The sequence below is a fragment of the Scleropages formosus genome, chromosome 3, assembly GCF_900964775.1.
Source record: "Scleropages formosus chromosome 3, fSclFor1.1, whole genome shotgun sequence".
In the NCBI taxonomy this organism is placed as follows: Eukaryota; Metazoa; Chordata; class Actinopteri; order Osteoglossiformes; family Osteoglossidae; genus Scleropages; species Scleropages formosus.
The window spans coordinates 21,578,357-21,606,097 of NC_041808.1; the positions used below are offsets into that span (position 1 = coordinate 21,578,357).

Below are 27,741 nucleotides of genomic sequence, written 5' to 3' on the forward strand. Positions count from 1 at the left end.
TATCATTGAGTTACAAGCTATAAGTGCAGGTCAGCTTCTTTGGCTATCCATGTCATATAGACTGTTGTAATGAACCATAAACTCCGATTGTGTCAATTAGCACATATAATTTTCTCTCTTTGTTATTAATCTTTGTTAACTCAGAGGTCCTCAAGGTCAGCGCTCCAGAAGGTTGCTTCAGATACATGACATGGGTGGGACACAACAAACGGCTCACTGTCTCACGGTGCTTGGGTGGTGCGAGAGGATGTGGGTTTGATCCCCGCTCAGTCTGTGTGGAGCTTACATGTTCCCTCTGTGTCTGCGTGGGTCTCCTTTGGCTTCTCCCATAGTCCAAAGACATGCTGTTTGGGTGGATTGGTGACTCCACCCATAGTGTGTGAGTGATAGACTGAAAGTGTGCTTCACTTGTGTATGGATGAGTGACCCATTGTAAGTAGTGTATCTAGCAGTGTAAGTCACCTGTGGACTGTTGTACAGGTGTGGGCTGATAACTACATAGTGTTCATTGAAAGAGACTTTGGAGAAAAGCATCGGTTAAACGGATAAATGTAAACATGATTGATCTGTTTTTGCAGGGGTGAGCTTGAAATTTTGTTTTTTCTCTTTATTTCTATTAATTATTTTCAACTTATTAAGCAAGGAAACTCAATGACCTATAATATTTTAAATATATAATTGATTTAAATACAATTAACTGGCTTATTTTTCACACAGAATCAGAATAATCCATTACAGTGGTGTTAAAAAATAATTATAGCACATGAAAAAGTCTGGTTTATCTTTTTTTATCTTTTCCTTAACAAATATCATTTTATTATCCTTCTCACCATAGCAACAGTACTATTTGTTTTTTAAAAAAATAACAGAAAAAAATCGCACATTGAACTCATCTGTAATTTTTAAATCAACAGAAATGCAATTAACTTGTGCAGAAAAATTGGTACACCCCACCATTATCTTTGCATCAAAATTATTGCCTAAAATTAGAATCAAGTGTACCAAAACATCTGGGATTGACTTGGGATGCCACCTCCTGCACTATTCAGAACGAACTGTCAGAGGTACTCTGAGGCCTATGAGGCACTGATTATGAGCCATCACCTCTAAACATGGTCATACTCAGACACACTCACCCGAACAAGGAGTTTCCTTTGGGCAGGGGAGGACCAGCGCCCCTAGCAAGAGGGGCAAGAATCACATAATCATCAGAGGAAGGAAGAAAGGGGAACAGTGCAGGCCCTGAGGCAAGTCAGCAGTGGCAGACCAAGAGCCAGATTCAGAACCAGATCCAGATCCAGAGCCAGATCAGACCCCAGAAGTTTCTGGCACAGCAAAGGCGTGAGTCACTTTCTTGTCTTTTACAGAGTAGCAGAGATTACCTTTTTCTGTTTGATTAGCAGAAATGTCACTTTATAACAATGTGTTTATTGTGCAAATGAATACTTATCCCCAGTCCCTAGGTATACATGGATTTGACTGAAAAACAACTTAAATCATAATTTCTTACCGAAGAAGTGCTACCATACAGCAACAAGCTGGCCTGGAGTTGATGTACAGCGAGAACTTTGAAAGTTGTTAAAATCATTCTAATGATGATGATTAGAATCACAGAGTGTCTGTCAAGCTATCTTATAGTAGCATAGATACATCACTCATTCTGAATCTTTCCCTGTCACCACACTCGAATGCCCAGGAGGGATGGCCAGCTACTGATACTTGTACCCCCAGAGGTTTATTTTTCTCCAGTTATGATTTTTTTTTTTGTTTTCCTCTCCACAGCTGGCAGCTGCTTAAGGTCTGTTACCCTAAAAAATGAAAATCTGTACTTCACCATTCCATTCTCTATAGTACCACACTTTGGAACCATGTTCGGTGCTGTGTGTCACCCTCGTAAGAAGAGACATCTATAAAAATAAACTGAATTGAATGTCATAAACAGTCTCTAACAGACAACGGAAACACATCAAACACACTGAGAAGACACTGAGAAAACAATGAAAATTGCAAATTAAGGACATAAGTTGAAATCCCTGCTCCTGCTGTAGTCCCGTTATCAGGGTAGTTACCGTAATGTTCCTACACGGACGTAAAGTATGATGATCCCAGTGCAGCGGTGATCTAATGAACACGCAACAAAGAGACACATAGTGTTCTCACAAGGGGGGTGCAGTGGCGCAGTGGGTTGGACCGCAGTCCTGCTCTCCGGTGGGTCTGGGGTTCAAGTCCCGCTTGGGGTGCCTTGCGGCGGACTGGCGTCCCGTCCTGGGTGTGTCCCCTTCCCCCTCTGGCCTTACGCCCTGTGTTGCCGGGTAGGCTCCGGTTCCCCGTGACCCCGTAAGGGACAAGCGGTTCTGAAAATGTGTGTGTGTGTGTGTGTGTGTGTGTTCTCACAAAGGCAACAAGTGAAACTGGAATCTGTGAGTGGGACTTGAACACGGTGGTGTGATGGAATACCGAACTAGAACACAGGACCTGGACAGGAGCGCTGGAGATTGACATAGACAGGACAGGAACATGAAAAAGTACAGAACAGGACTTGGGAGATTGGTGAGTAAATCAGGATTACTAGGAAATCACAAGCAACACAGTAAAGAGCTGATCAAAAATCAGCAATCTTGCCTCTGCAGTTACTTCTTTTTATACTTGTTTGATTTGGCATAGTGTGAACAGGTGTATGGGTTTAGGTTATTGGAACTGAGTGGCAGCTCTTATGGTCACTAGGGGTATTGTCGCTATGGTCATGACAGTTACCATGTTTTGCGATAGTAAAACCTTTTCAGTTTTTTGTCAGTAGCTTAGTATAAAATCTGACATTGTAAGCTGCCTTGAGCAAAGGTATCAGCTGAATAATGACTGATAATAATACATGGCAGAGTGTGGAATATTTATTAGTTTCATTAACTAATTAATTACATTTTGTGGAACAGTAAATTTAATTTATTGGACACACACAGTAGCAGTGAAAAGTTTGAATATACATGCTGGAAACTAGGTTTTAAAAATGAAGCATTTGGTTAACAAATTGGATCAATAAATGAGTCTAAATATCTTTCCAGCTCCACAATTCACAGATACTGTATATACAACACTTTTGTGTGGTTTGCGTCCACTCTTCTGTCCAGTTCTTCTCATGCATATATTTTCCAGTTTGCTCAGATCTGCTCAAACTTACATGTATATGTACTATACAGTACATATGTACTATATGTATGTATAACATAAGGTTTCAATTTTCCACACAGTAGTGGTGGTTTAAAAAATTTGCACATTTCCCTCTCCATTTCTGAACATTTCTGAATCTTGTTGGCTAACAGCATAAATCACTCTATTTATTAGCACAGTTTCATGAGAAAAAACTATCTTGTAGTGTTTTGTTCATTCTGTGGTCTTTCAACACCAGATGGTCAACAGATCACATAATTTTGATGAAAAAAACACAAATATTTCTACAAAAATTTATTTTATTTGGACTTGAAGACTTTAATCTGTTCTGATTGTATTAATCTACAGTGAAAAAGGTCATGTTTCCATAAAAGTAAGACAAATTAACAAGATAGTTTACTAAATACAACACATGGAATAACACCAAAATGACAGTTAAAATCTGTACAACCAATGACTGCCTATTGAAAAATCACTGACATTTAAAAATCATTAAACAAATTATTTATTTACTTTGGAAAAAAAACAGCCAAGAATGTATTTAAGTTTGCTGGATGGCAAAAATCTTAATAGCGCTGCAGAAGATAGTAACATTTGTAGAAACAAAGATGTTATCTCTGACAAAATAATAAAATTATAACAAATATCACATACAGCAGTAGATATGAAAATCATTTCATTGTAAGGAAGAAACACAGAAATACAGTATGTGTATCTAGTAAATTTCTTATATTTTATCTCAAGATTTGTTTTCTTCAGGGAATATATGTATTTGGCAGAAGTGGCATTAAAGTTGGGATAGCAATATTAAAAACATAAAATGGGTAATTCTCTCAAATAATTAGGAGTGTTATTTGTTCACGTTCTTAGGGTGTAATACATAATTATTGCTTTTCAAATTAATATTATTTATAAAAACCTGGGTACTAATATGTTCAATAATTAGGTCAGACAACACAATAATGGATATCCTTGGACAGTCAAACATGCTCTACTGGTCCACTACAAACATTGCATCTACTTACACTGCTAGCATTTGCAAACAAACTGGTAAATTAGTGGGGCAACAACGATTTACTATCAGATGTATCCCAATGTAATGTCACTGAGAACACCAAACGATACAAATCACTTAGTGTCATCCTTCAAATTTTGCAACATCTTAACAAGCATCAGCCATGGTAGACATGTCCTCTGTGCACTAAAATAATTTACATGTCTTCCAACATATAACCCACTATATATAATTCTATGCTTCCATATAGTATACATTTAGACTCAACTCTAAAAACGACAGTCATGGATGCCACTCCAGCAATTGTTAGCCATCTGACTGAAAACCTAACATGCTTGAGGACAACTATCCATATGATCCCCATGAGTCGACTGACTCAACAGCACTTGGAAATAGAGAGATTTCCATATACTGTAAGCACAACAGAACAGAACCTTTTTTTAAAAAAAATTTTGCAGGAATGCAATAGATTAAATGATAATCTGCCGCAAAGATGTTTACCTTTGATATAATGGAATGCCTATATTTTAACAACTTATTTTTGGCCAGTATACAAATATTTTTTGTCTTCTCATACAGTTCAAATACAAGTAATTCCTTTGTGCTACTGAAACTTTTGAAATTCCAAAAAATTTTCCACTGAACCTGACCCTTCTTCACTTAATGTTTTAAATGTGATCTCAGTCACCTGTAACACCTCTTGCGCACAAGGATCCTTACCAGATGACAACCTTGGATGAATTATTACATCATCTTCAGACATGCCACAGCACTTGATACCAGCATTGCCTAAAACAAAAATCTAATCCAAAAATATACTGTGTATAAATTTTCCACACAACATCCTCCTAACCAATGAAAGGATTGCAAAAAGATGTGTATCTTTGGGTTATATCTGCAAGAAGCATGATTACTTTCCAAAAGTGATTGTTTATTTAAATAGCTTCTAATCTGGAAAAAAGAAATAAATCCCAACAAGCATGGAATTCTACAGCTGCTTTCCCCAAACAGTTGACATGAAGATCATTTCTTCATGAGGATACACCATAATGAACTAAATCAAAAGTACAAAAATAAATATAAACAAATGAACTACGTCATTATTTTTAAAGATAGCGATTTCCCTGTGTTTCCCTCTGTCAGTCAGTTTGTATTTCAAACAATACGACAATTTGCATCATTTCACCTAGAGAACACTTGTCAGGAACAAGCCGTGATACGTGCGATATAAAAATATGGTGAATTTCAAGTCATGATTGGGGGAAAATGGGAATATAAGTACCATTCGCCTCAGTTATGCATAACATAATTCCATCTGGACTGAGGCAATTTTACAATGATGCGGCTGAAGGAGCTGTGATCAATATAGATACTGTGGAAACTGCATCTGACTCCAACTACAGCAGACAACAGTGACTGGCACGGCACCCCACCGGTCAGAATAATCGCTGCTTCAACATCATGTCACCTCAGCAAAGATGATTGGATCCTGTAAAGTGGGAAAGAAAACAGAAAAATATAAAATGAGGTCCTTTAGGATTATTCTAGCAAAACAACTTTATTAACATTAATGAAGCAATAAAGGTTAAACTTTGTATCAGGCTTTGCCACCCTACATATAGACTATATAGATACAGACTGGATACACAGTGGAATAATCCATGCATATATCCATGCATCTAGTCCAACGTATATGTTCTCAAAATCCTCATTTGCACACTATGTGGACAAAGGCAGGTGTGATATTCTGCAGTCATTCATCAGATTAAGGACATTAGGAGGGGGAGGCCTTTGTAGACCTACTAAAGACAATCGTGCCACAACAAGATTAATGATGTTACCTTGGCAGAGCCTGGAGCAGTAGGACATGTAGCCATGCATTTCAGGCAGAAACATTTAGAAAAAGCCATCAGCTGCCCTGAAACCTCCGAGTGTACGCCTGATTCCGAACCCAGTAATGGCCCAGCAAGGTTAAATGAAATTGTTTGCAAGTAATGATGGAGCCCATTTGCAGACGTAAATGCTGCTGCTGAGCTGCAGCACAAAGAGTTCGGAGACTAAGCGGTGAACCTGAAATGTGCATATTTCACGCATTATGACACGGGTGTGCTAATGTGGACATGTGAGCTACATTCACAGGACAACCTTAGTCCAGTGAGATGTGGCTTGGGACCTCTTAATTCTGTCAAGAGTAAATACAGTTGTGAAAGCAATATGAAACCGTCACATTACATATCGAACATGATATCAAATGCTTCATACCATAAGGCTATAATTCAAGTATTTCTCTCAGATTTTAGTTTTTGTACAGATTCTTTACAATAATTGCCTGTGCTTCAGCAGTTAAATATTTGAGCACTTCTCTGCCTCACATCATCTGTATTCACTAGCATGGTGCTGGGATGCAGCTGTTCAATTTTTCATGCCCACAGCAAGCTATGTGGGACATCTCACGTATAAATTCAACTAAATCAGGTTTGCACTTTAGGGATAAGGTTACTTTCCAAAAGAATTACCAACTGAGATACAATCCACTGGGAATTTGTTAAAAATTCTCTTTCTGATCGAAGTTGGGGTGAACTACTGATGATGTACCGTAGTATACAGCCCTCAGGTGAAAGAAAGAGTGCCGTTCCTTAAGCTGTCATATCCTCTATAGTTATATATTAAACATTGAAATCTTTCTTCATTCCAGACTTATGCTAATATTATATTACTATTATTCTCTCACTTGAAAAATAGAATAAATGTCAGAAGGATAACAAATACATTTGATTCTTTGGAATTTCATCTTTCATCTGTGATTTTTGCCCTCCTGTTTCTAACACTACAAACATGAATGTGGATATCTAGACAAGTAAATGCCTCATTAACAGAAAAAAGCTAGAAGAACGCTAGAAGAGTCTATCTGAGGTGTAATTCCCCTGGATCTCAGATCACATGTGGACTGCATGGAATCTGATGCAATCCAACCAGCGGGCACGGCGAGAACTCCTGAAGAACTACACATCCTCTGCTATCTTATCTTCATTATCTTGAAACCACACTCTAGACATTCAAGTTACAAGGAACTACATTCTTTGTCAGCTCCAAGCAACCATATCTATGAATGTTCACACTCAGACTATTAATAATTATTTATTTACTTTTACAGCTGGTAGTGTAGTGGGTAGAGCTGCTGCCTTTGGAGTCCAAGTCGCAGGTCTGATTTCAACCTCCAGCTGTAGTACCCTTGAGTAGGATACTTACCCTAAATTGCTTCAGTAAAATGAGCCAGCTGTATGAAGAGGTAAATAATTGCAGGTAGCTTAACATTGTAAGTCCCTGCGGAGAAACGAGTCAGCTAAATAAATAAATGTAAATGTAGTAAGACCCAAACCTTGTGGAAGTTTGAAATGAATTAAATGTCTCTCTGGAATATAGAGATGACAGTTCTACTGGCATAGTCTCAAAAAGGTATAAATGTGTTTGTTGTCCCTAGTAATGCAAGACATATTATGTCAGACTTGACCCACCTAGAGTTACATTGAGTTATGTTGCAACGGCCAGTACCTGTGAAGCTATGTACTTTTCTAAAGGGTTGTCCGGTCTCGGTTGGCTGACTGGTGCGCTGGTTATGCTTTCCTCAGGAGGAATTTCACTCAGCAAGGGCTTCCCTTTGAAGTTCTGCACAACACCAACCACCTTCAATGCAAAGATAAAACATCATTGGCTTTTTCTCCCCAACCTTTCATTAACCCAACAGCTTCCTCCTTTGTACAATTCCTGCAGGTTACATAACCATTCATTTCACATTATGCTCTGCATGACATGGCAAAAGAAACATCAACTTCAATAAAGTCTGCATGTGCATGCCCTTAAGAAATCTAATCCATTTAGAAAATTCAACAAAACCCAACTTTAAAACATGCAAGTCAACAACTGCAAGTAAAGGCAGATGAACAATGCAATTAGATTTCCTAACAATGCATGGTAGCACTCTGCAGTGATCGTGAACACACAACATGGCATTGGACAACATGATTAAAAAAGCCACTTAATGTCACAAATATTGCAAACTCTTAATAATCTGATTTGCAAATAAAAACAGCCTCAGGATTTAAGGTTTTTAAGAAATCAATCCAAAGCTTCTGAAAAGTAATTACCCTACCTTATGTATATAAAAACAATGAGAACAATCTTTACTGATAGTCATCAGACTGCTTTAGAATGTAACCTACAATCAGAAAAATTAGTTTTTAGAAAGTAATACTATAATTAGGCCTTCAGATAGTCTGATACAGCAGCAGAGAAAGAAACCTTAATTACCTGAGATCACTGATTAGGAGACAGCATACAGTTTATCCATTTACACTGTCTTACTTTGCAACTTACATACTTTTGAGGGAAGAACAGAAGTGGCCCTTTGTTATGATTCTGAACACACTTTGTGTCATTAATTGCTAAAATAGCATATGTCCTAAAACTCAGTTATATGTAGTTTATATCTATAGAATTGCTACAGAAAAAATTCAGTATACTCTGCTGCATTTAGCTTTCAGATAGTAAGTGTATGCAGTACTCCCTCAACAGGATCTAGCTGCAGGCACAATGAAACAATAATGAAATTTGACTAGCTCGGCTTTTTAATAACCTGTCACAATCAATTAGGCCGTCCTTGACGCTAACTCCACTTAATCCATGGCAAAAAGGACATCATAGACATGATAATGCACACATGTTGTTGGCTCTTTAAAGCAAACACAGCAACACAAACCAAGAGACTCTAGTGGATTTCTATTATTTCAGTTGCTGACAACCATTTCTAATCCACTTATAGTAATTTTTCATCTGTTATTGAGTGCAAGTTTGTGTCACTTCCTCCAAGAGCATATTTTGCCAGTCTTCTCAAGCTGTTCTTCATAACCTGAAACCAAGACTTTTAGGTTTGCTTCCTATACACTACTGAGATCCCCACATTGCTCTAAACAAAAAGCCCTAAACAGCAATAAATGTTTTATATGCATATGGCTCCTCAGAAAATTTCTTCTCTTGTCTCAACATGACCTGATTAAGGAGTGAGAGAGTGAAACTGTGGTCCTCTTTTATTTATTTAACTCTTGCTTTACTGGTATTACTCTGTGGTGCTGCATGTGCCAGGAAAGCAAGTGGCAGATCTAGGGTCACAAGGGGAGTGGGTGGCAGATGTAGCCATGATATTCAGCATATTGGAACACCTGGGGTATCCTCATTCTGCTGCCCTCATCTGAAACCCCTTCATATCCCTACCACCAAAATACTGGTTCCATTATAATAAGGGCACTCCAATCCACTCATGTCCAACACTGGGGAAAAAATGCACTGCTTGTTCCTGATCTGTGAATCCACCTCCCATTGCCTGCCTGTAGCTGCCCATATCAAGTTCAACACACTGGTTACAAGCTGCAAGACCGCCATCGGCTCTGCTCCCTGATACCTACAAGACCTGACCATCCCCAGCCAAACTGCTATACTTTTCCACCCCTGGCTGCTTTGTCATTCCACGTTAAAAAGGTGCAAAATTAAAAGCCCAATGGTTCTCCGTTCTGGCTCCAGTGCGGTGGAATAACTTCATCTCACTCAGAACTGCCGAGTCTGTGTCAGCATTCAAAAGGGTCTCCAGAATAATCTGTTTCAGACTTACAGTACTTCTCCCCTATCTACTCAACAAACTGGCACTATTTTATCTGTTTGGTGTTTACTTTCAAGTTGAGAATTTGTTAAGAAAAACATGTTACACCCCCATCATTTTCTGTTGGCTTACGCAGTCTGTTTGCAGGGTGTATTTATGGCTGTGACCGTGATTGTGTACTTGCTCAACGGTGATATTTTATGCTCATGCTACAGATATGCATCATAAATTCACCCACCCAACGAATGTGTGCAACTGTCCTCCTTTTGACCCTGGTTACACTTGCATAACAAATCAAAGTAGAACAGAAGCACACAAATGCACGGTGATTACATGGAACAGGCAGCAGATCCCTCAGGACCTTGGACAGCTCCCTAGCAGGGGATCAGCCCAGCACCAGGAGCTGTTCCACACGGCTACACCAGATATCGTTTACCTCACGAAGGGAAAAAGATAAATGCACTCGTGGGAACCAATGGGGCGGTCAGCACTCAAGTAGAGCAGCGGAACAGACAGGGTCTTGTCTTGCCCTCACAGGTGGTCTACAGCTCAGGTGAGACTCATATACTCTGACTCATGGTGGAGACACTGATAGCGAAAGCAACCGTCACACTGTGTTCTCCCAAATCCTCCACGGCTGCAGGCATGATCATTAGTCCCCCTAGTTTTTTTTTAGTTTTTGCAAGTGTCAGCTGCAGGAAACACAGAGATCCCTTGGAAGCTATGGTTTACCTCATTCATAGTTCAAACAAAGCCCTTACCATGAACATGGCTATAGCTCCTCCGATGGCGAAGCCGGCGATAACGTCAGACCAGTGGTTGCGGTACTCCACCACTCTGTTGATACCAGTCAAGAAAGCTAAGCACATCAGGCCCAGTGAGAGCACGGGCTTTGCCAGCCGCGTCCCTTCGGCTTTCACCGAGCAAGTGATGTACATCTGAAGGAACAGGAGGAGACAACATGTAAGCTTTCGCTTTCCATCTCTCTTCTTTCTGAGAGAGATCCAGATTCATTTAAAATAAATGATAAAGGATATATAGAATATGCAATGCCCCTTCAGTCTCGGAATTTAAATGTAGGCTTAATATTTCTTTCTTTACCTTACTATACCCATTGCAGAGTTGTTACTTTAAACACACATACTGGACTCACATTTATTAGTACCATAAAAAACCTGGTCTGTTTTCATGTTTGTGGTGGCTAACCTGCCCCCACTCCCCCACACTCTGTCCTGTCTGTCTTTTCTTGGTACCCTATGGTGGCATTAAAGCCACACTGACAACGTAGAATGCCACAGTGGTGTTAATGACAAAATATGTGGAAGGCTCTTGGAATCCCCCCTGACAACTCGAGAGAAGTTTCTCTTTTTAGATCATAAAACTTATACTGGACAATTATTTTAAATAGTTTTTAGCAGACTGGGGGGGGTGTGGGAGGCCAGCTGGGCTCGGTCAATACAATTTGTGGAGCAGTCGACCATGGCCCCCCAAAGGAAAGGTTTATTTTCTCCAGTTTGACATCACTCTAGAGCTTTTGTTTTCCTTGCCTCTGTTGCCAGCTGGCCACTTCATCAGCACTTAACTATCACTTACCCATTTATTTAACTTTGTTTTACATACAGCCTCCCTTGTAAATATGGGATATATGCAATCGTTAATCATTTGTTTTATCTGTAACCTTCTGAATATGTGCATGCTTATATAGAGGATATGTATGCATATAGATGCGGTGAAGCTTAATCTTCAGGGCCTTCAAACCCTTTATAGCCAGCAATGTAGCAGCAGTTTGTAGTGTGCCTCTATATACCTCTCTATTCCCACCCAAAGTCCAGTATTTATAGGACAGTGCAGCTTTCTCAGCTTTGTTAATGAAGTGTTGTTAATGAAGTCACTGTCTTTATTATTTAGAAGCTGCACTTCAATAGCACTCTGTCAACATCGGAGAGAAAAAACATTTTGATAAAAACACCCTGCCACAGTAATCTTCATCTTTTGTCATTTTCTTGCATGCACTGGTGTGCGTATGAGACAGAGAGAATGCACAGCACAAAAAAGCTTGACTTCTGGCATTTAAACTCCAGCGAGAGAAGAGATTCCTAGTATTAAGAGTGAGTTCACACATCTCTTACGGGTGTTGTATAATTCAGGAATGTTTAAGACTTTTATTTTTAAACATTCTCGTATTCTCTTATTCTATTTTATTCAGCTTTATTCTTGACGCATCTCCGTGAAGCCACTAGAACATCTCAAGTGGAAAAATCAACAGACAGCATTCGCAAGTGCACCTTGTATATTATTAATTTAATAGTAAAAAAGTTACGCCTTCCTGCTGAACAATTCCATACTGTGTCCACAAGGAACCTTTTATAATTAATAACTGTTTATGTCATAATTGGTTTGCATCATCATTTACAACTGTTTAAACCACCATCTATTTGAAATGGGATTGAAACGCTGAGAAACTGCTTTGTTATTGTGAGGCTTGATTTGCTCAATGAGTAAGGTACAAATAAATGCCACTACTTCATGAAGAAGAAATTTGTTCTCATTTTAATTTTGGCACAGAGTTTCACTCTGTCACCTTGGGAACTTTGTAGCAATTAATGAGGCTGCAGGTGCAATCTGCTATTATGAACAACTAATTATCTGAAGGACTTTAAAGCATGCAGTCAGGCTCAAGTTAAGTTCTTCTTCAAGCATATGTTTGATAGCTTTGAAATTAATGTGTGTATATAATAAATCCTTGACTTTCAAATGGGCCATATAATTTAGTTCCTGGGGCATGGATTGCCATCAGCTTTGAGATCCCTCATATACCACGCACTCACTTGCTTTTCCATAACCGCTTGTCCTGGTCAGGGTCGTAGCAATTCAGATCCTATCCTAGAGTCACTGAGTGCAAGGCAATGGGAGTAGACGCTGGTTGAGCAATCTATCCATTGTAGGGCATAGACACACACAGACACACACTCTATGGCAATTTGGAGTAGCCAGTTCACCTAAACCACATGTCTTTGGACCATGGGAGGAAACCAGAGCACCTGAAGGAATCCAACAAGACGTGGGGAGAATATGCAAACTCCAAGCAGACTGAGCCAGATTCAAACCTACACTCAAAGAGCCCAGGTGCTGTGAGGTGGCAGCAGTAGCTGGTGTGTCACTGTGCTGCCCCAAATATAATACACCCTTTAATATTAACACATTAAAATCCAAAAATAAAATATACAGTAAGCACGATCTTTATCTGTGTGTACTTCAGGCTGGACCAGTTGGGACACAGTTAACAAAAGTACCTCTAGAATGTTTGGTGTCTTCAGTCAAGAGGAGTAAACAATGGACCGAGGAAACACCTTTTGGGAAAAAGGTCACACAAAGAGTTCCCAAAGGAAAAAGAAAATCTGATGTTTGTTAGAATATTATTTTTTACACTAATCTGGAGAAGAAACTGTTATCACTCCTGACAGCATGCCATTAAATCTCATCCTCTGGCCTTGAGCTGTTGAACAGTGATACTGAATGAATAGCAGCTTCCCCCAAGTCTATAGTAATCCTGAAAATTGGTGATGCATCAGAATCGAAACTGAAGAAAAATGCGGTGAGGAATGGCAGGTCAGCAATTTGATGAGTTAAGAAACCATTTCCTGCATTCATTCATGCTCACAGAATCTCCTAAATCCCATGGCAACAACAGCTCAACAACCTCAAGTCCTTCTTTTTGCACCCGAAGGTCCAATAAATGTATTAGTCAAGATCACGGCCTGATAGTGGATTTAGAAATAATCTGCAAGACCTTGAAGTGTGAGAGAACAACAGAAAGCTCTTAAACTTAATGATGTTCCTTTCTGTTCTTAAAATCAAGATTTCCCCTAGTCCACTGGTTATTTTAGGCATTAAGTTTAGGTGAATCGGGTGCTCTAAACTGCCCGCAGTGTGTGATTGTGTGTGTGCATGGTGATCCTGCAGTGAATCGCTTCCCACCTTTGCCTTAGTGATTCTGGAACAAACTGCAACCCACCGCAACCCTGTACAGGACAAACGGCTAATGTGAGCGAGCTTCCGCATGGCTTGAAAAATTATGCACTGTTTGAAACACCCGATGAAATACAGTTTTTTTGGTTTGCGTTTTTGTTTTTTTGTTGCTTTTTGTCACCAAAAGCACATCACACACCACACAAATTTAATCTGACTGTGCAAATTTAAGAAATGGAAACCACTTTGAGGTTAGAAATTTGAGAGCGCAAAGTTAAACTTGTGAAGCAAAATTTGGAAAAGTAATAAATAGCATGTTACCCTAAATATACTCACTAGTTACTTTCGTAACAACATAAAGTGCACTCAGAAGGAATCGAAACACAGTTGAGGTAAATGATCACCTTCATTTAACTCTCCTCTAGTGCTTAAAGCTCAAAGTAGCGCCAAATTAAGAAAAATGCTGAAATGGAAAGTGCTATAAAAGATGTTATTTAATAAATCAAAAATGTTACATAACCTTACTTTTAAATAATTTGATAAACATCTGTTTCATTAAGCTTTTACTAATTCTCTAAAAAAAGAAAAAAATTACATCCATCCTGCATCTAACGGGATTAAATCCTTCCAAAAAAAATCAACATTAGGCAAATTTCTAAATTAATTAATAATTAACATTAATACTCAAGGAAAAAATAATACAGGTGGTCCTTGACTTACAAAAGGGTTGCATTCCAGACCTCATAGTAAGTCAACTTTGTTATAAACCCCCTTACACAGCATGATACAAAAGTAAAGGATATACTGTATAAGCAGTTACCAGGCATGAATATCACATTGCATAAAAGGGCTTTCTTAAATTTTTCACTAACTTAATACATCATTCATGTTAAAATACTATTATAGAACAACAACATAAATTTACACCCCCCAGCTTTGCAGCCAGTGCTTCTGGGATAGACTCTGGTTCACTGTGACCCTGCTCAGGACATGCGGTTACTGAAGTTGGATAGATTTGGCGATTATTTTCATTTTTTATGGCAGCGTGGCAGTTTTGACCTATGCCTGCCCTCTGGTAGATCTGGAGTTCATGTCCTGCTTGGGGTACCTTGCGATGAACTGGCGTCCCGTCCTGGGTGTGTCCCCTCCCCCTTCAGTCCTGCACCCTCTGTTGTCGGGTTAGGCGCCGGTTCGCCGCGACCCCGCTTGGGACAAGCAGTTTCAGTGTGTGTGATTTTCATTTTTATTTCTAAATCAGCTTTCTTTCACTTTTCCTTTTGTGCACCTACCAGAATATTCAGGTTTCCACTTACTAGTCATTGTGAGTAAAAAGAGGAACATAGCTTGAACTGTTAGACAATAAAAGTGTTACAGTCTGATGTTGTACAGCCATGACCGGGGTGTACCCTGTCTCATGGCCTGTTGCCAGGATAGAGCAGACCATTGTGACCCGATGTTGGGCAAGCAGTTATTAATAAAGGATGAACAGAAGTATTAGAGTATTTTTCATCTTTAAAGCTTTGTCTAAGGGTTTTACATAAGTGGAAGGATGTATATACTGTTCAGCTTCTACTAAGCTTTTACGGCTTAGTGGTAAAAATGACACTGGTGTTACATACAAACTGAGATACGGACAGACTTCTGGTCCTACTTATGCTTGTGTGCGTGAATGAAAGTGACTGAAAAAGATTAAGATGTATGAATTAGGGCTTATTATTAGTTGGGTGCTTCCTGCTATCCACTCACCGCAATGTAGAGTGCTGCATACAGGCTGAGTGCCGCCTCCTTGGAGGGGAAGGACTTGCGTGCGCGCAGCACATCTTCCTCGTTGCCTGTGCACGCTCCCTGCTGGCTGATGAAAAGTGCCCCCTGCTGGCAGCCCAGGGCTGTGTAGTTGGGTTTGCACACGGTGAGGAAGTGGGGCGCCAGGTTGCCTGTCACCACTTGGCCTGCGTTGACAAAGATGTCCGTGGCAAAGAGGCCAAACGCATAGACACCTGTGGGGAGAGAGAGTTCCATTGTCCCGGGTACATGCAGGGGTGGCGATGGCCTGAGCATCGCAAAGACAGTACAGCAATATGTTTGGGGTGACATTCACCAAATTCCGATAGGATCCAGTGTGCAAGGCATGACTCAGCAGCAGCAAAACGCAAACAACTACAGTTTAACTTTGCATGTGATTTTAGGAATTCATTGCCTGTGTATCTCTATCATTTATGTATCTGTAAAGCTGCTACTGCTGTGACCCAGCTGCCATCCACTTCAACAAGTTGAATGGAAACATTCAGGCAATTTTCTGACATCTCCATGCTATTGCTCCCAGGTATTGATAAAGAGCTGCTGGTCATAGCAGTGTTTGAAATGCTGGAATTTTTCCATTTGCATCTTAAAATGCATTTCAGAGACCTAGCACAGGTTTTTCACATCTTCTCCTCCATGTAAGATCAATTTGTTGCACACACTCAAGAAAAAAGTGAGAAAGCTCTCATTCAGGTCTCAACCTTCTCCTCTCATCCAAGGAGATGAAGAACATAAAGTGTTCAGAGGTGGGAAGGTCAGTTCAGCCTGAACGCCTCACCTTCCTGTTTGGAAATCATGACAACTACTCATTTCATGCATTCAAGAACACCTTTCCTAATTGCCTTCATTGTTTTAGAAGAAAGCTCAGCCTGCACTTAAGGGGGTTAATTTATTCAGTAAAATCACCTCCTTAAGCATAAATAAATTAATCTTCTGCTTCAAAAGAGATATTAGAGTCACGTTAATCAATAGTTTTGACTGGTTGAGATTGTTCTCCACGTTCTCTCGGGCTTAGCATAATTAAGTTTCCGTAAATACTTAAATGAATTCATTGAATTCTGTAATTTTCTTAAATGTTCCCAGGAGTTTAGCCCTTGTTAACTTTGCTGTCATTGTGCTGGGTGACTCCTCTGAACTGATAACAGGGGACCTGAATTGAGCGATCAGGAACCACCTACATTTTGCTGAGTGGACGTGTGTGTGTGCACTGTTTGCTGTGCTTCTTCGGCGTCACACAAAGCACATTTATCGCAACAGAATTGGGAAAATTGAGTAAAAATTCTCCTGTACTAAATTTATAAGCCCGTTGTGTGGAAAGGGGATACATAGTATTTCCAAAAGCCATTTTTTGATTTTTCTTCATTGTACATGACCCTGTTACGTAAGGTGTGTGTAATATACACAAAATTTTATCATTACATTTAGAAATTGTTAAATAATTATACAATTTTATTTAAAAAACTAAACAGTGTAACAATTATTAGGATGACATAATGGAAGGTGGGGCAGGCATTGGAAATTTCCTGCTTTTTGTGAAGCTCACAAAAAGCTCACATAATGAGTCTTGCATTAAACATGAGGGCTTTGTTAAATAATTGGCATGCCTCCAGGAAGTTCCGGAAATGCCACATTAAATCTTTGCAAGGTAGTTTCCTCATACGAGAGCAGCCAGAGCTATTTGCTGCCCGGGTGCAATCTTCTTGATTGCTGTCCAATGGGAGGCCATCATTTCAACCTATTCATTCCTTATGAAGCCAATTTAACTGGAAATATGAAATGAACTGCTGCAGAGAGGGATGCAATGGTCCCTGTTCCTGTGGCACAGAAAAAAAATTCCAAAAAAAGATGCAAGGGACAGACGATGAGAGAGCTTGGCCATGAGAAACCCTGCCCTATTAGCCTTGAAACAAATAACACAGTTCTTAACCGCAAAAAAGAAACGAGTCATTAACTTAAGTACAACGTGTGTCACCACCTGGACTGTGTTCATAGCTTTGATACATCCTACAGTCAGCTCAATGAAGCGCTACGAAGACTCCAGTGCTGCTGGCTCCAGCTATCACTCTCGTCCTTACGCGGTCTGTCTGCTTTGTTTTGGAGGGAAATATCTGGCCTTGACCTCTTTTTCTATATTCAAAAAAACAATAACAGAAAATGACGTTTGGGTTGTCACCCATAAATGGACTGCATGCCACACCTCACATTTGAGACTTTCCTTTCATCCACAAGGGTAACTGAAACTGTGGGAACTTTCCAATTCATTCAATCAAAAATAAAAAGTAACACAACGTAAAATACTCATCAACATTTGTGCAGCTCTTCAGGCGACACTGACTTTGGTTTCAAAGGAAGTATAATGGTTTTGGAAAGATGCACCTCACAGCAATATGACCTCCACCTGCTGCTTAAAATGAAGAAGTCTACCCAACAAAGACTTGTACTGAGTTCAAGGCTGGAATGTATGAACACAAACCTAATGGGTCTTGTCTAATATCAGCTCTTAGTATGGAGTTTGCATCTTCTTTTTAGTTTTGTTCCTTGGACATCAGAGTGCTCAGAGTAAACTCACAAAAGTTAAAATAACTAATAAACAACTAATAATGTTAAACTTTAAACTAACAAACCCTTAACAACAAATAAATGAAGTTAATAACACACACATTTTCTGAACCGCCTGTCCTAGACAGGAACGCGGGGAACCGGAGCCTACCTGGCAACACAGGGCGTAAGGCCGGAGGGGGAGGGGACACACCCAGGACGGGACGCCAGTCTGTCGCGAGGCACCTCAAGCAGGATTTGAACCCCAGACCCACTGGAGAGCAGGACCCGGTCCAACCCACTGCGCCACTGCGCCACCACACCCCCTTAATTTAATAACAGAGGTATAGATTATTGTCACATCCTATGAAGATCCACCTGCAGAAGAAGCTGCGTGTTGGTTATGGGACCGAACCGAAAGTTTCCGACCCCAGGAAGCACCCTGATGTTGCACATGTTTTGTGAGGTTCCCAACTTGAATTGCTTTAACAACAACAAGGAGCTGGTGAATCAGGTTAAGTGGATAACCAGTAAACTGTAAATGCGGTTAAATTACTGATAATAAAGAACCCAGACATACCCAAGAAGCGGAAGGTCCTGCGTACCAGAGGGTTGAGGTAACAGCAGTCTCCCATCACTATGATCTTCTCACGATTGTCCAAGTCTTCAGAAATGTACTGGAGTAGAAACAGCACAGATTCTGTAGCTGTTATCTAAGAAGAAACAAAAACACAACAGAAAACACACAATTAGCAAGACCGCACTGCAGCCTTTTACATCCAAGGAAGATTCAACACAGACATGAACATGGCAACGAACGTGAGTAAAACTAATTTATTAAGATGTACTGACCACGTGACACAATTTAACAACAAAGAAAAATAAGTCCAAATTTACATAACAAAACAACAACTTGCATGTGTTGGTCCAATGAATTTGGAAGGAAAATTATGACTGCGCTTCTTATGGAAGCAGCAGCCATGAGGAGAACAAGCAGCATTGTGCTCTCCATCACAAAGTTTACTCTGTGGAAATAATGTTTGACTGACGATCTGCTGCAGAGAGATTTGGCTGTACATGCAAGCTGCGCTCTTTTGCAGAGGAAACCTTGTTTAATGATTTATTGTGCACTGCGTACGCACACTGTCAGAGCCCACTCGTTCGTACAGCTGGAGAATTTCACCGAAGCACTTCTCTTCTCAAAGCTGCAGTAATGTTCTGTGCGTTCCTCTAACCCGTACTGCAGTCTTTCAGTTTACATTTGATTACGGTGATAATATTGGCAGATTACGCCCCCCAAAAGGACGTTTCGTGATACTTTGTTGACGAGATTCAGCTCTGCGATTCATTGAGTTGAACGACAATAACTGTACACATAAAAGTATACAGTTAAATAAGTGTACAAAAACATGTCCGTTCACACAATGCTGCTCCCCAAACCCTCAGAAGTCAGTAGTTTGATCGAACATGTCTACATGTAATAGCCGAGTGGCCTAACAAAGCGTCCCAGGTTAGCGTGACACAAATTTGTGTGTGAACCTCAGGAAACCACAGGCACTTGCTCTGTCGATCACATGCCGACTCGCGTTTGAACCTGATGGTGGGCTCTGTCTTGCATATCCCGCCATTTCCAACACGCTCTCACTTTCTCCAAGTCTCCATGTTGGCCTGCAGCTTTCAAGGAATCAAGAGGAAGAAGAACTTTCTGCCACGTGATGGTCATTCAAAGTAAATAAAAATAAAACTATGCAAATCAATCAGCGGGCATACTGTGTTTAATAAAATGGTCATTTTCGATTGGAAAAAAAGGTGAATACATTGTCTTTCACAGAAATTGGGCTCTTGTGCTCACTTCCTGCGGTATGCGCCAATGTACTGTATTCATGCTCTCTGCTGAAAATCTGTTTGCTCTGTGAATGGCCAGCCCAAATTAGAGAGTCTTTGTCAAAAAGCAACAGAGAAACTCAACAGACCCTCTTAGAAGCCTGGACGGCGTGATGAACGCTCTACGATTCCCTTTCCCCCACTGCCCCACTGCCTCTCCCAACCCCCTGATTAGAACAGAACATTCATCCCTGGGATTGAAATATTCATAAAACACACTGGTTGAGGTGTACTTCTGCCAGAACTCCCCCAATTTTTGAGCCTGATGACCACAGGGAATCCATCAATGTACCCAGTGGAATCCTGCTGTGCGTCTCTGGTCAGACCTGGGATGCACAGCTGCTGGAGATTGAGCTTCCCTCAACCAGCATTTACATTTATTTATTTAGCAGATGCTTTTCTCCAAAGCAACTTCCAACAAACTCTATGTAGTGTTATCATCAGCCCACACACCTTATTCAGCAAGGTGACTTACGCTGCTAGATATACTACTTACAATGGGTCACTCATCCATACATCAGTAAAACACACTCTCTCTGTCACTCACACACTATGGGGGAACCTGAACAGCATGTCTTTGGACTGTGGGAGGAAACCAGAGCACCCGGACAAAACCCACACAGACATAGGAAGAACATGCAAACTCCACACAGACTGAGTGGGGATCGAACCCACCTCTTCTTGCACCACCCAGGCATTGTGAGACAGCAGCGCTACTCACTGCACCGCCATGCCACCCATTTATGGTTTGATTTGCTCAAGGAATACAAACCAAAACAATTTACTAGAATTAAAAATGTAATTACTGCCTTTGATGGTATCATGGAGTGCTACCGTTTTCAAAGATATAGAACACATAGAGCATATTAGATATACTCTATGCCTAAAGTCTATAACCGTGGTTGCAGTCATGATTTCTGAATATCTAGAGGCATACTTCTATGACCAACTCTTTTAATGGTGTAAAACACACAGCTGGCATGTGTCCAGATCTAAAATGCTTAATGAACCAGAACAGTTTGGGTTTAACTACATTATCACAGACAAGCAGGCACACACTGCACACACTGCGCACACTCAATGAAATGCAGCTTTTGTGCAGCACAGCCGTACTGTTTTCATCTCCACTCCCATTATAACCAATATGTAATGACTGATATTCCAACCAGCACAAACAAGTATAAACAGCAATATTTCCTTTGTATTTTCATGCCACACCCATTAGGGGCTCTAGTCTTTTCCCCTTGCTGGTCTACTGAGTTTGGTTTTTTTCTGATCTACATCAGCTGTCACGTATTCTCTGCGTGCTGTTGATGCACTTTTAATGATTTCAGCATTTCTGAATAAAATATGAAAAATTCTGTTGGTTTGGCTGACTTCCTGGGAAGCACTCCAATCAGTCTTCTTCGGCAATGCACATGAGGAAGAAGGAAACTGAAGGAGGGAATAAGCTTCCCAGCTTCACCGGCACTTCTGCCGTTTATTCGCATTGCGTTGGACGAGCGGCACAGCAGAAAACGCCAATGAGCAGCGCTCCCGGTTCACTAATAATAGCAGTTGTGCCATCCTGGCCCATAAATGTCAGACAACATAACCGTGACGAGGCACGGCTCGGTAAGCCGCCCCAGCGTGCAGGCAGCCTCATGGCTGATGCAGTTTTGCAAATGAGTCTGACAGCAAACCGCAACTCTTCCCAGCCCCTCATTAAAGGCCACCGCCTCTCCATGCCAAAAATAAACCCAAGATCATTTACATCATTTAGACAAAGTGGTTTCTACCAAATTAGCCTCTTAATCTTACATCCGAACCTTTTCACCTAGCCCTTATACTCGCAAAACTGGATGCATCAGTGGGGCTCACTGAATGTATAATTCGGCATTTTTTAGAACTGGTTTCTGATAATATAATAATATTTATATTTGCCTATGCAGTCAGGAGACAAATCCTAATTACCGTCTCTTGACAAATCAAATGTCGTTATTGTAATCTCCTCTCTTAAATGGATTAGTGCAATTAATTAAACTCATTCATATTTGTTTAATTCCATAAAACATTCAGATTTTCAGTTAATAGGTTCATCGGTTAACTGCCGCTCAGCATACTATACATCCATATTCATCCTCATGATTCACAGCAGTGAAGTTACTACACTTCTTCTGACTCAAACAAAACACAGTCACGTGACTGCTTAAGGGTCGAAGAAGCCTACTTTATTATTTTAGAGGACAGACCTCACCTTCCAAAATCAATTATTCATATGTTTTCATGTGAACTGCAGAGAATTTAGTGGCCACTTTAGGACAGCTCAACACTCAGCCATAGATCTCATTCTCAACTGGTGTAGATCTCACCCCTGCTTCCCGAGGACAGACTACGATCATGTCAAAGCTGCCAACGTATCGCGTTCATCAGAAATAAAAGAAACTGCCAGTGGAAAGTGATAAACTCCAATCTGAATCCTTTCCATGCACACAAAAAGTACACCATTCTATCAGGGCCCGTCGTCGTAAACCTGGTAAACGCAGGCGACTTTAAACAGTTCCAGTGAGTAACAAAGAATTTGAATGCTCTCAAGCACTTCGTGCCCCGGCACATACCTCCCTCATCTAGACACCCACTGTAAAAGCTAAAAGCATACAGACAATCATTTTATTCCAAAAAGGAATGAAATGTGTTCTCACTCAGTACTGATAACATCTGCTGGTTTGAATCTGATCGCTTTATATTCCATCATTTATTTAAACACCACAATAAACATCAGGCATCTAACTCCAGCAATATTAAATATTAATTATTATTTAAATAAAAATCTAAATATAATTAATGTTAGTGCTGCTAGTTAAAGGACCAGAAGGCCCCCTGCTGATGTATACCAGAGCAAGACACTTCATCCTTCCAATCGATCGTGCTTGTCCTGAGCACGGTCTCGGTGAGCCGCAGCATATCCCAGAAGCATTGGGAGCAAAGCTGAGTAGGGCACACCCTCGACGGGACACCAGCATTCGCAGGGTAGCCACACACACGCGGTCACTTACCTATTCACACACTACAGGCAATTTAGCATCACCAGTCCACCTGAATTGGATGTCATTGGACTTTGGGAGAAAACCAGAGCACCCGGAGGAATCCCACACAGACATGGGAAGAACATGCAAACTCTACACAGACTGAACAGGGATCAATCCCATGTCCTCTCACACCGTCCAGGTGCCGTGAGGTTTGTCATAAATACCTACAATATGCTTATCATGATGCTTACCATGAATGTGTAATCTAAATTGCTGCAACAAAACATCCGGTTTTCTAAGCAAAAAAAAAAAGCTGGACAGAAGTGTCACCCATAGCAGTAAAAGACATAAGTGCGCTTCAATTACAACTACAGTAAAGAAGTGATTTTTAAATCTGTTTTTTTCATGATCTGCTTATTCCAATTTTGCCTTTGACTTTTGTTTTCCACCACAAGTATTTTTTACCAAAAATTTCTGTTTTTTTTTTGGAACGTCAGCCCACTCCTCACAGGCTTAGGTTGTGTGTAGAAAGTGCACACGGTGTGTCGAATGACCTGTGTTACAGCACATATCCTACAAACGATCTTCTAAAGGGCTCAGTTGTGGGCAACAGGTCTACATGTCCAGAAGGGCCATCCGCGAGAGGGGCTGTGAGACAAAGCTGCAGGTAAGGACCCTCTGACAGAGGGGTAAAATTGTGGATCATAACCTGTGATCTTTGTATTCTGATCAATGCAATTAGGCCAAAGCAGTGCACTTGCTGGAGCTGGGCCAGCTCTGAAACAGTGCCATAACAATGTTCTGAACTGCCCACACAAATCATCTATATTTCAGCTCTGTTCACAAGGATCATCACTTGCAAAACGCTATGCTACCTTGCAGTCCGCTGGCTCACACCACAGGGATGATTATACACTTTTCATTACTGTTTGCAGAGTTTATTGCCTGCTGCTGCAATCAGTTTGCCTTTATCTCCCAAGTAATTATGTACATTTCAACCTTGGGATCATCACTTGTTATCTCCCTTCCAACATTTGCACACCACATAGGCGATGATCTACTTTTCAGCACTTTATGTCTGCAGGTTTCATCACCTGCTATCTGGCAGTCAGCCTGCCCACATCGCAGAGGCAGTGATAGAGTTAGTCGACTCCCTTGAGAGAAGAATAAGCGGCTATCTCCGTGGGTGGTTTGGTCTACCTCGGAGCTTCAGTAGCATTGCTTTGCAAATGCAAAGAAACAAGGTAAAGGTACCCTTCAGGAGTCTAGGGAAGGAGTTTAGGGTAACAAGGGTATGATAGGTGTTACAGTACAGGGAATCAGCTGATCTGAGGGATAGAGGAGCTGGCATTAAGGTGAAGACAGGTGAAATGAGAGCGTGTGTTGGTATCAGTGGAGCAAGCAGAGTTCTGCTTTCAGGATAGTATGGTGGTGGGCACACTGGCTTCTGAAAGGGCATTACTTCATGGAGGTATAACAAGCCCTAGGGAAAGGAGAATCACGAGCTGATTCAGGAGGAGGTGTGCTCAACGACTGAGGATGGACATAGGACTAGGATGGAAGGGATGTAGCAGCAGAGAACACAGACAAGGTGGAAAAAATGGAATGCAAAGTCTCTTGGGAAAAGCTTAGGAGAAGAGCCTCAGTGTATCAAGTCCTTAATCCTGGTTTTCTATGATGTGCTTTGGTCTCCATTGAGCCTGCTCAGCTGGGAAACAGCTGACTCTCCATCATGCCCATTATGCCCAAAGAGGGGAACACTGGAGCACACCATCAGCAGCTGCACAAGAGCACTAAGCGAGGTGCACTAAACTGTGCAGGGTCTGTCAGTCAGGGGAAAGCACACAGCAGGACCAGCTGGCCAGCAAGTTTGGCCATAGCATTTGTCAGGGAGAGTAAAAAAGTGGAAATGCCACCAAGAATCTTCTGGTAAGAACACTAGACTGACAGCCAATGGTCGATTTTGAAAGCAACTAAGATTTTCAGCTACCAACGCAAATGCAACGCTTCTAGACAGGTTGTCTTGTGGGAGCTTATAGGCCCATTGGAGAAATGCACGGAGGAGGCTATTGAGAGGAAGAAAAAGAAGGATGAAGAACCGATGGAACAGGGCTTCTCGAAACACTGGAAGTCAAGACAGGCGTTCATTGAAGGACACTGTTTAGGGCCTACAGCATCTTGGGTTTCACAGGAAATCAGAGATGAAAGGCCATTAATGTGTTCATGGATGCTACAGAAAGCGTACCTAAATGGCTGTAGATCAAGAAATGTGAGCAATAGTTTCAAGGTAGCAAAGTGGGACTTGGTATGATGTTGGAGCAGATCCCAAAATCCCAAAAAAATCCATAACATCGCATGACCTCAGGTTACATCATTGATGATGATTCCAGAAGCATTGCAAGATGTATGTAATAAAGATGAAGACGTTCAGCCCTTACTATCTCTAAATCAGCTTGCCCACACCAGAAGGGTCATGATCTACTTTTCAATACTATTTCAAACTGCCAACATGAAGCTGCACCTCATATTGAGAACTAACATTTTGCTGCCCCTGCTATTTTAAAATTGTTTACCATATATTATGTAAGCTAAACAAAGACCAGGCTAACCAACAAAAGAATCCAGTAATACTGAGAGGCAGCAGGGGGGCATAGTGGTTAGAGCATTGTCTTGCATCTGAAGGACCAAGATTTAAATCCCACCTCCTGCTATAGTAACCTTCAAAGTAAAGATCAAGGTACTTAGCCAGAACTTCTCTTAAAGTGATGCATAAATTGTACTTTTGCTGATATGTATGTCGCTTTGGACAAAAGCGTCTGCTAAATGAATAAATGTAAATGTAAATGTAAACTGATACAGTAAAAATTAGCCATCTGTATAAATGAGTAAATTGGTGTCAGCCACTTTCGAGAAAAGCATCAGCGAAATGAACAAATGTACTGTAAATGTGTTAGGTCGGTGCAGCTGACTATATAAAATGCACGGGTCCCAAGGTAACATAAACCCGAGAGGATATATCAGATGAACTAATGTGGAAGTGGCAGACCTTCAGGAAGAATCGGATACGGTTCTCCTCAGTCATGAGTGCTTACAGTGGCCTCCTCAGAGTACTGGAACAGTCAGCAGAGAGCTGAGATCTCCCCTGCAGCTGCCTATATTTGCTCTGCTCAGACCCCCACTTCCAGTCCCTGCCTTTAATCCCATGTGTTTTCTGTCATTCAGACAATAACACCACAGAAACCCCGATTCAATGAAGCAACCACAATCTGTACCATGTCCTCTTTTTAAACAGTTATGTGTATAAATCATTATTAACAGTTGGCTAGATGCAGGCATAGCGGTTAGAGCTGCCGCCTTTGGATCCGAATGCTGCCGGTTTCAATTTCACCTACTGCTGTTGGCCCTTGAGCAAGGTACACACACACACACACACACACACACACACACACACACACACACACATTTTCAGAACCGCTTGTCCCATACAGGGTCACAGGGGAACCGGAGCCTACCCGGCAACACAGGGCGTAAGGCCAGAGGGGGAAGGGGACGCACCCAGGACGGGACGCCAGTCCGTCGCAAGGTACCCCAAGCGGGACTCGAACCCCAGACCCACCGGACAGCAGGACTGTGGTCCAACCCACTGCGCCACCACACCCCCTACCTTGAGCAAGGTACTTACCCTGAATTTGTCCAGTAAAATTATCCAGCTGTATAAATGGGTAAATAGTTGCAGTTAGCTTAACATTGTGAGTTGCTTTTGAGAAAAGCGTCAGTTAAATGAATAAATGCAGTAGCATAAATGAGAAGGAAGGGAGTGACACTTTGGGATGAATGAATGTCTGAAGTCCAGTGAAGAAACTCCTGAAGTTATGCCATTTTCACAGAAGCTTCCGCTATAAGAATACAGAATACATCATCGACAGCCTTCTCTAAATTTATATTAGGACTGACATTTAATTTTGGGCGGCAGGTACAATAATGGCTGGCGATATCAAGGGTCCCACTTCAAATTCCCCTCCTGCTGTAGTACCTTGGCGGAAGGTACTTACTTTGAATTGATGTAGTAAAAATCACCCTGCTGTAGAAATAGCTAAATCAGGAAAAGGTTCATTATCTAACAATCATGCAAGTCTCCTTCCTTGGACAAAGTCAAATAAGTAAAGGTTATACATTATTATTATTATTATTGTATTATTATGTAACTTTTACTAAATGTCTATATATTAAATATGTATTATTATTATTATTATTATTATAACAATAATAATAAGAAAGTTTTTTGTTCCAATAGCTTAACTAACAACAATACACTCTGTGTGTATCGACTGACAGACTGGTTGAGTCACCCGCTCAGTCCGCGCACGTAACATTAACAACAAAGTTGCGCGTGGAAGGAAAACTCACCACGAGCGCAGGGACACCCGTGACCACCGCGTACAGCACGGCCGGCGGGACCGCGCTCGACTCCTCGGGTCCCAGGTAGGGCTTCGCGTACGAGCTGTCATAGCAGAAGAAGCCCTGCACGTGCACGTCGAACGTGTCCGTGTACTCGAAGTAGTAGGCGAGCATGACGGTCCCGGCCATGATCACGAGCTGGAAGTAAAGCATGACTGTCACCGTGGGGGCCGGCGGGGAAGGAGCGGGACCCGCTGCGCTCACAGCCACCACCTGCCTCTGCCTGCGCGCCGCCCTACTCGACGTGACGCCGC

At 41.2% G+C, this 27,741-nt stretch overlaps 1 protein-coding gene across 1 annotated transcript; it reads right to left on the bottom strand.

Annotated features, from left to right (window-relative positions):
• Nucleotides 1-5,396: 5,396 nt before the first annotated feature.
• Nucleotides 5,397-27,741, bottom strand: plppr5a (phospholipid phosphatase related 5a). Its single transcript, XM_018753369.2, has 6 exons — nucleotides 27,437-27,741; nucleotides 18,718-18,850; nucleotides 15,546-15,796; nucleotides 10,592-10,768; nucleotides 7,733-7,864; nucleotides 5,397-5,669 (listed from the first exon to the last, which is right to left on the bottom strand). Exons 1-6 carry the CDS (start codon nucleotides 27,638-27,640, stop codon nucleotides 5,640-5,642), a joined length of 927 nt encoding a protein of 308 aa, XP_018608885.1. The 5' UTR covers nucleotides 27,641-27,741; the 3' UTR covers nucleotides 5,397-5,639.

What these genes read in the sequence shown, in the direction of transcription:
- plppr5a (XM_018753369.2), bottom strand. Translation starts at nt 27,640, where the DNA reads ATGCTTTACTTCCAGCTCGTGATCATGGCCGGGACCGTCATGCTCGCC. An exon ending in CAGGACCTTCCGCTTCTTGG is followed by an intron (nt 15,797 to 18,717) that starts GTATGTCTGGGT and finishes CTCTCCCCACAG; the next exon opens with GTGTCTATGCGTTTGGCCTC. An exon ending in AAAAGTACATAGCTTCACAG is followed by an intron (nt 5,670 to 7,732) that starts GTACTGGCCGTT and finishes CCCACTTTACAG; the next exon opens with GATCCAATCATCTTTGCTGA.